Below are 9,678 nucleotides of genomic sequence, written 5' to 3' on the forward strand. Positions count from 1 at the left end.
CAGCTCATTTTTTTCACTCGTGCAGTTAGTGCTCAGTGCTGTGGTACTCGCGCGGTGACTCACTCATTATATTGAACAGACACGTTCAGTTTTTAATTGTAATGTCTTCTCTAACTCAGTCACTGTAATCAAGTTGGTGGCTTTGGGAATGGATTCATAGGGCAGCGAAGCATTCTGGGAATTGTAGTCTTTCATCCCCATGAGACAAAAATACATTTTTTGTCTTTTCTCAGTCTAGAAGGCACCAAATTAAAAAATAATTTCACATTTCTACTACATTGAGGACCCAGTTTAAATACAGATTCATCTTCCCAGCATTGAAGTACTCCTTTAAGAACAGAAAACACAAAGTGCTTCACTTAAACTTTACTTAACCGTTAGCTTTGTCTGCGCAACATCTGTCAGTGGCATGTTTTCTCACCCGATAATAATATCATCATCCAATAATATTATCGTTTCTCTCAACATGAAAATGAGAAACAATACAAATACGACAACCATATACCGACTCGTGTGTGTGTGTATAACGTTACGTTCTGCACAATAACATGGCGCGCTCTGATTTCTTAGTGTTTTTCCGCTTGCGCTGCTTGAGCTTATAATGCTTTTTTTCTTAAGGCATTTTTTTTTTTACACATACTGTTTAATGTTTTAAAACCTTAAAGGGGTATTGCATCCTTCATATCTCCGAAAAGTCTTTAGTTTTATCATATTTATAAAAGAAATATGGGCTGTACCGAGTCTTTCCGGAAAAAACCAAGCGCCTGGAGGCGTATCGTGTGGGCGGAGCTAAAGAATGACGAGTGCAAAGCGGTGACTTCCTCAAGCGGGGAGAAACCCAATGGCTATCTCAGCTAATACAGATAATGATCCACAATCAAATCTGAGGCAGAAATAAATTGAACAGGAGAAACGGCAACATCAGGACGTCCGTCTCTGTGGTATGTACTGTATTTAGGGGCCTGTCAACATTTCTGTGTCTTTACAAGCAGTTTATGAGGACATGATTCGGTTTATGGACTATTGTATGCAACTAGACCTTAGAAGTAGCAAGCAAAACGGTTTTGCACGTCAGAGTCAGACTAGTGTAACGTTATACAGAACAACAATGGAGTAACCGTTAGCGCATTTGAATGACGAAGCACGCGATCGTGTCGTTTACTGATGTTTACTCACACGACGAGCCAATAGCAGAGACATTTGAAGCAGATTTACGCACCGGCTGCTTCCAAAGCAGGACCGAACCTTTATCGCTGGGACCGCTCCGTCAAAAACACACTTCTTTGGTATGATTTGGTGAAGTCCTGTGACAGCAGTGGCGTGGAAATCCACTTTGAGACGCGACTGAAGCGATGTTGTGAAGCTTCCCGTCATTTCTGCATTCAAATCGGTTCAAATGCAGCGCTGCCTTCCCGGAATGCTGTGCTGAAGCGTTGAAGTCGCTCAACGTCACCCATAGGAATAAAGTGGAGCGCGGCGCGCGACATAAGTCTTCACGGAGGACTGTATCTGCAGCTGAGAGCAGTGGTTACCCCGTGCATTTACTCTCTCTCGCTCTAGTCACGCGCCAACGCACCCTACCAGGAGAAGAGCCCGTACGGCCCATACAAGGACCTTCCGTTCTATTAACGTCAAGTAGACCCATACTCGAAAGAAACTCTCCGAAACTTGTGAGAAACCGGAAGGAGTATTTTTGACACAGAAATACTCCATCAAACGTCCAACATTAGTTTTTGAAACTTTGTCTATGTTTAGGATGGGAATCCAAGTCTTTAACAGTGTATAAAGCTCAGTATGCACGAAACAGCATTTCACCCCCCCCTTTAAGATATAACCTAAGCGTGTTGTGTACATTGCCTAATCATAAGCTTGTTCAGAAATGGTGACATGTTGATAAAAAAAACAAAAACGTCTCATTTTCTCAAAATACCTAATTTAAATAAATGAATATTCAAATATTCGATTTTTATGAGCCCAAATATTGAATACAATATTTTGGGAAAATGCCCATCCCTATTACACACACGGCGCTCTTCCCACCTGGACTGTCTTTTTACCGGCTACCGCTGAGTTCCCACGAGACTTCAGCACGAGATACAGCTAGCCGTCTAACACACTGTTTAGGTGAATTTAAACAATGGCTAAGTGGCTAAACGCATCTCGTTGTCATGTAAGGGCCCTGTTCATGTTGAACAGATATTTTAATTGCATTTTGTGTCTGTTAAGAGGCACAAAGACACCCTTTACGTTTATGCCCCCATAGCTGCCGTTTTAGCTCAAGGGGGCTCTGGGCATTAACTGTAATAACTCCGTGTTGCAAGCACCAATCCGGTTCGTTTTTTTTCCTATAGACTGTACTCACAAAGATATAACGATCAAGATAAACTTAAAAATTCGCCGGAGTTGTCATTTAATGTCAAGTATAGGATTGTAGTTGATCTATACAGTTAAGGCACTATAATTCAAAGTGCACGTGATTCTCAGATTAATTGCAAAATGTAATCATAGAGCGAAAGTTTATAATTTGCATATTTTTGGTCCTGTCTGTTTAAACGTTCAATTGATTTTAAACCATTCGAGCGAAAGACTTGCAAACACACAGAGCAGCACACGTACACCATGTTCCATTCTTTTTCACGTCCTTTTATGCTTGTACAGACACATACACAGACAAAACTCACAGATAAACTGTCTTTTGCTGCCCTGATTGTACAATGGAGGGCATGTGGGCCTGAATTAAGCTGTATATCTCCAAAAAACAGCCATAGACATGTTAATTGTCCAATTTCAAAATTGAGCATTAGATGATAAATTGGTCATGTCCAAAATAATTCAGTTGTGGCATGTCAAATGTACATTGGTTTATCCCATAATTGTATCTTTACCAAAGAAATCCAGAGTACCATTAATCCAACCGTGGTCAGAAACAGCGAAGCATCAGTTTGAAACACGGGCGAAGATTGATAATAATTTGATACTTTTATACAGGGCTATTTTCAGCACTCAAACGATGTACATGGAAGGAGGAAAACCTCTTTAAAGGGGGGGGGATGCTGTTTCATGCATACTGAGCTTTTTACACTGTTAAAGACTTGGATTCCCATCCTAAACATAGACAAAGTTTCAAAAACTAATGTTGGACGTTTGATGGAGTATTTCTGTGTTAAAAATACTCCTTCCGGTTTCTCACAAGTTTCTGAGAGTTTTTTTCGAGTATGGCTCAGGTTGACGTTAGTAAGAGCGGAAGGGCCTTGTATGGGCCGTACGGGCTCTTCTCCCGGTAGGGTGCGCGTGACTAGAGCGAGAGAGGAAATGCATGCCCATAAACACTCTTTCAAGGTGCAGATCCAGTCATCCGTGAACACTTCTGACGCGCCCTATGGTCGCGCGGCGCTCCACTTTATTCCTATGGGTGACGTCGAGCAACTTAAACGCTTCAGCACAGCATTCCGGGAAGGCAGCGCTGCATTTGAACCGATTTGAACGCAGAAATGACGGGAAGCTTCACAACATCGCTTCAGTCGCGTCTAAAAGTGGATCTCCACCGTTCACTGCTGTAAGGACTTTACCAAATTATACCAAAGAAGTGTGTTTTTGACCGAGCGGTCCCAGCGATAAAGGTTCGGTCCTGCTTTGGAAGCAGCCGGTGAGTAAAACTGCTTCAAATGTCTCTGCTCTTGGCTATCGTTGTGTGAGTAAACATCAGTAAACGACACGATCTCGTGCTTCGTCATTCAAAAGACTTCATTGTTGTTCTATGTACGTTACACTAGTCTGACGTGCAAAACCGTTTTGCTTGCTACTGCTAAGCTTTAGTCGCTTACAATAGTCCATAAACCGAATCATGTCCTCATAAACTGTGCATAAACACACACAAATGTTGACAGGCCACTAAATACAGTACATACCACAGAGACGGACGTCCTGTGTTGCTGTTTCACAATTTATTTCAGCCTCCGAATTTGATTTTGTATCATATATCTATTAGCTGAGATCGATAGCCATGGGCTTCTCCACACTTGAGGACGTCACCGCTTTGCACTCGTCATTCTTTAGCTCCGCCCACACGATACGCCTCCAGGCGCTCGGTTTTTTCCGGAAAGACTCGGTACAGCCCATATTTCTTTTATAAATATAATAAAACTAAAGACTTTTCGGAGATATGAAGGATGCAATACTACTCTATAGGTACTCAAGATTGACATGAGATTGACTGAAACTGAGTGTTTCCCCCTCCCTTTAACCACCACCAGTCAGTGTGCAGCATCCACATCCATAGCGCACCAGAACACCCACCACACACCAGCTTACTTGTAGAGAGGGATGAAGCCAATCAGTATATGGGGATGATTAGGAGGCCATGATGATGGACCGAGGGCAATAGGCAAATTTACAATGGGATTTGTATGACCACAGAGAGTCAGGACCTTGGTTAAATGTTCAATCTGAGGGACTGTGCTTTTATTTGACAGTATAGTGTCCCTATCACTATACTGGGGTCTTAGGAACCACACAGACCACAGAGGGAACACAGTTCTAATAAGAAGTAAAAAGTTAAATAATTTAAGAAGTGACAATGAGCACAGACCGTTCACATTATCTTCGACTTAAAATATTTTGAGTGACAGGAAATAGGGCTGTGTTGAGAAAAAAAAAAAAAAAAAAAAATCACCAATTCTGCATCGATTTAAAAAAAATATTAATTTCTAAAGATCGATCCGTAACTCAGAGGATCGATTTAATAATAGGCCTACATTTTCCCTGTGAATTTTAATTTGCCGCGTCACTGAATTCACGGATGCGCGCGAGGTGGAAGGACATTAAAAATCGGAATCGATTCTTGAAATTTGAATCGAAACCAAGCCCTAACAGGAAAGACTCTTCTAATGTCATCAACAGCTGGGATGGTATTATTCTTGGAAGGTTGCAACCTAAAATAGCACACTAAACATTATAGAACAAAACTGCTTTGTTTATGTACAACATTGTGCTACTTCACTATTGACACCAGGTTAAAAAAACTGAGCGCAAGTTTGAGAATGAACATATTCAAAACACCTTGTGTTCTTACACAGTCTATTTCTGTTTAAAGAACACACTAATGTAGCTGATGCCATGAATTCCTATGAGAAGGAAGAGGGTTTCCTGGACATGACAGGTGATGCTTTCAATAGCAAGTTAAAGGGATAGTTCACTCAAAAATGAAAATCACCCTATGATTTACTTTCCCTCAAACCATCCTAGGTGTATAAGACATTCTTCTTTCAGATGAGTAAAATCGGAGTTATATTAAAAAATATCCTGGCTAATTCAAGCTTTATAATGCCAGTTAATTAACCTAGAAATCTAGACGCACCCTAGCGGCAGAAAATCTAATCTGCCTGCGAATGTCGTCTAGGAACTCTCAATACTCTTCTGAGCTGTAAACGACAAACTCTGGTCGGGCCAATCACATCGTGTATAGAGTCGGTAGGCGGGGCTTAACATAATGACGACGGCTGAGTTGCTTGCGTGCTTCTAGTAAACAGAAACTGGCGAGCGACGGTCTTTCGTATCAGCTTTGACCGCGACTCTGGAAGACTTGGAGTTAAGCTTTTCTCTGAGAAAAGAACGGCACTGAAGTCATTCTTAAAAAGGTAAGATGTGTTAAGTTTTGAAGACCGGATATGGCGAATGTTTAATCTATCAACAAGCTCCATTGCTCTGGTTGGTTGTAGCGCTATCCTATCGCGTGCAGAGGGAGTTTGAAAGACAACCGTTTATCCCGCCCCTCGGATTGAGCCCTGTCTATGGTGAGTTTCCAGACCAAACATCTTGATGTGGGTCTGGCTTGTCAGGCTACCAGTTAATGGCAGCCCCAAAAAAAGTGCATCCATCCATTATAAAAGTAATCCACAACACTTGTTTGGGGGTGAGATGGACTTTGTAACAATGTCTTTAGTGCTTTTTATGGGTCTTGAGAGAGGAAATGATATTAATGTCAATGGAGTGCTTTCTGAGCCATCGGATTTCAACAATATCTTAATTTGTGTTCCGAAGATGAACGGAGGTCTTACAGGTGTCGATCGACATGAGGGTAAGTAATTCATGACAGAATTTTCATTTTTGGGTGAACTAACCTTTTAATAAAGGCCTTCTGAAGCAAAGCGATGCATTAATGTAAGAACAATATCCATATTTAACACGATATAAAGACACATCTCTGGCTTCCTCCAGACCGCTTTCAGTCTTCAACTTATGTCAGTATGGACGGAGTATGTCATATACACCTAGTGTGGCATGAGGGTGAGTAAATCTTAGGGTCATTTCATTTTAATTTTGAATTGAACTATCCCTTTAATATTATGCAAGACTGTGACCTGATCTGTGACAGTGAATCCTACAACAACAACAACAACAACTAATTGTTGAGCGAATCAAACTATTCCCATGGTATGTCCTTCAAATGCACCTGCTCAGGCTCAGGGATTTCCATGTCTCTAATCTATGAAAGCCACATTTCACTTCAGCATGCACCTCCAATGCGAAAATCATTTGAAGGAAACACTTGCAAACTGAAAACATTTTGATCTGAAATATGCACAATGTCAAATGCAGGAAATTAGAGTCATTAGTGAAGTTAATGTCAAAGTAAATAGCTTTTTTTCCTTCTATAACATGACACTTATTTGAATGAAACAGGATATTTTCTGATTAATAAAACATTCTGTTTTTAAATTTTGGAATAGACAGAATGTGAATTTTCTTAAACAATGTTCAAATAGCATTGGTGATTAGGTAGCATTAGCATTAGCCAATAGCCCGCTCAGCTTGAGCGTCATCAGCAGAAAAGGGCCGTTGTTCAGACTGGAAGAGCAAGTAATGACAAGGAACTACTTTTTTTTCTTCTTTTGAAATAATGTGGATTGACAGTAAGAGCATGAACATGCATTAAAAATAAAATTAGGGCAGTTTTTCCTCTTATGGTGACTTTAAATTCAACACATTCTATAAAATTATAACAAGGCTACTGGTTTTAAAAAAAATTCTGTCATCATTTATTAACCCTGAAGTGGTTCCAAACCTGATTGAATTTCTTCTGCTGAACACAAAATATGATATTTCGAAGAATATGGCTATATATGGCTGATATTTTCCCCCTATACTATTAAAGTCAAAGTCAGTTTTTCAGAAAAACTTTTTCTAAATATCTTCTTTTGAGTTCAACAGAAGAAAGAAATACATATAGGTTTGGAACAACTTGAGGTTGAGTAAATGATGACAGATATTCATTTTTGGGGGTGAACTATCTCTTTAATATTTGGTTCTTTTGCTGTAATGGTAGCATGAGATGGAAATTCACAATTTATTTTTTTAATGCATATTATTCATCTTATTGTGAAATATTTTGATGCATTTTTTGACCTTTTAATTTAATCTAAATGTCTCAATCTATCTTCCATCAAAAACGACTTGCTTCTCTTGGGTGACGTATGCCAGACTCCAATCAATAAACGAAAGACTGAACCAAGACCCTGCCTCTGCATTTTATTTCCTTTTGATAATCTATTTCACTCGGATGTATGTCACAATATGGAGGAAAATAGATTCATCACTAGATCACTACTTCTGTTACATCGCAACCCTAATTATCATCTAATTTATGGCAACTGGTTCTGTTCGGTGTCCTTTAATGTCTAAGTGCTTTTCTAGAGTCCATATGAAAACTACCGAGAAGCAACATAATGACTAACAGAAGAATAAATATTTAAACTACATTACAGGTAGAGTTAGAAATCTCTGAGGAAAAATCCAGACAATGATTTAATGCCTTAACGCTCGTTGAGAAGGCTGAAAGAGCTTAAAGCATTAATGTAAGACAGTGGCATTCCATAGCCAACCACAGTAAAGATATCAAAAACCGCTAGTAAAATGCTCTCTAGGGGGTTGATAAAAGACCTATTCTCAACAAACACAACCCAAAAAAGAAACAAACACTCAAGTTCACATCAAGCACATAAACCAAACAGTCTCTGACAGTTAAAAATTTGCCATGTCTTTACAAACCTTATGGTGGAATTCTGTCACACACAATTCCACCCGAAGATGAGAAACACCTTGACACTAAGGAACTTGTTTTGTTAAAATAACAAAAGTACTCTTGCATTTGAATGTTCACGGTCTTAATTTTAGAGGAGTGTGTCAGGAAGAGAAAAAGGGTGGTGACCAAACTGAGAACTTCTTACATTCCATAGAGAAATCAATGTTTTAAGTAATGGTAATTCATGATATGGTTTCATTTGATGACACGTGTGCCAGAGTCATCCAGTCTGTAGTTCTAAAGAATCACTACCAAGTTAAATTGGTAATTATTTAAATTGTGCTAACCTACATTTATTTTTGGAACTATTCTGGAACTTTCTTGCAGACGCGTTGATGTTGAAACAACGTTTTTGTGTCAATTAAGTATCAAAAGCAATCATAAGCAATGCATTCCATATATACAGAACAGGTAGACATAGATGGCTGCACTAGTATTCACTACAGCATTAGAGGTTGATATGATGCATGGTCCAATGACTAAACGACATGTTAATATAAATGGCAAGTATTTAGAGTTTGCATGCTCCTTTGGAACATTTGAGCTATGGTGCTTTTTGGAAGGGGTTCAGTGACAGTAAGGCTTGCAGACAAAGCCTCAAAGAGTAACTGTTTGCTTTGCATGTTTGCTGCCGGTATGTGCAGAGAATTCACACTGGCTGGTGGTCATCCGAGCCGTCTGAAAGGGACTCCAGGAAGAACAGGGATTGACAAAGCCAAAGGAGCTCAGTAAAACATAAAAGGACACATCACTGGAGAGTAAAAGCTCATTTACATTAAGTAAATAAGTATTTGTAAGAAGTTATGTACATTTTGAGCAAATTAATAGATTAAAGTGGAGGCAAAGCCATTAATCTTTTTAATTTGCACAAAAAATCCAAACCGGCGGTGGTGGGGAGTATGAAGAGTTGCCATGAAACAGATGGCAGTTTATAAATCACAGTAAAGCTCTGTCATTATTTCCAGACGATATGAATCAAACTGATGCTGAGTCACAAAAAGTCAACAAGAACCAAACCTGTCTGGCTTAATGCAGACGCAAATGTAGAACTGTCATTTGACAAAATAAGGAAATAACTGGCACTAGATATTCAAAGACATGTTGAGTGCAATGAATCACCTACAAGGAAATGTTAAGCCGCTCTGTGCACAGAGCACATCAATTTCGGCGAAGGCCGGATTAGGACCTCTGGGCAACAATTTAAAGAGTGGTACTCACCCAGCTCCCTAGAAACCGGCGATACGGCAGCATTTTCTCCAATCTTTGAGACGGCATCGAAATACGCCTTTCCGGCAAAGGTCATTGCTGAAGGAGAGTGAATAACTCATATTGATTACCAGGAACTGAAATCCAAGCTGCGTGTATAACAACAATTTTGAGAGAAAAACTGATGTTATTACCCGTCACTGATTTCTCATAGCTCTTTCCCAGGTTAACCAGATTCCTCAGTCCTGGGTTGAACTGCTCCATCACATTCTGGGGGAGCAAGAAACAAAGCTCATATTTCAAAGTTACAAGGAAAGCTGCTGAATGTGCCTACAAGTGGGCCGGTATTTTGAAAAAGGACTGGGGTTTTTTTTGCCCATTCGATAAAGGTC

At 39.8% G+C, this 9,678-nt stretch overlaps 1 protein-coding gene across 3 annotated transcripts in view; it reads right to left on the reverse strand.

Moving 5' to 3' along the window:
- Positions 1 to 9,678, reverse strand: part of baiap2l1a (BAR/IMD domain containing adaptor protein 2 like 1a) — a 31,970-nt gene that overhangs the window by 21,432 nt on the left and 860 nt on the right. For all 3 annotated transcript variants that reach the window (XM_067430025.1, XM_067430024.1, XM_067430026.1), the window contains 2 exons: positions 9,481 to 9,556; positions 9,299 to 9,385 (listed from right to left, as the gene is read on the reverse strand). In XM_067430025.1, coding sequence (XP_067286126.1) covers positions 9,299 to 9,385; positions 9,481 to 9,556 — 163 coding nt within the window. The remainder of the gene's footprint in view (positions 1 to 9,298; positions 9,386 to 9,480; positions 9,557 to 9,678) is intronic.

Source organism: Pseudorasbora parva, chromosome 21 (genome assembly GCF_024679245.1).
Source record: "Pseudorasbora parva isolate DD20220531a chromosome 21, ASM2467924v1, whole genome shotgun sequence".
In the NCBI taxonomy this organism is placed as follows: Eukaryota; Metazoa; Chordata; class Actinopteri; order Cypriniformes; family Gobionidae; genus Pseudorasbora; species Pseudorasbora parva.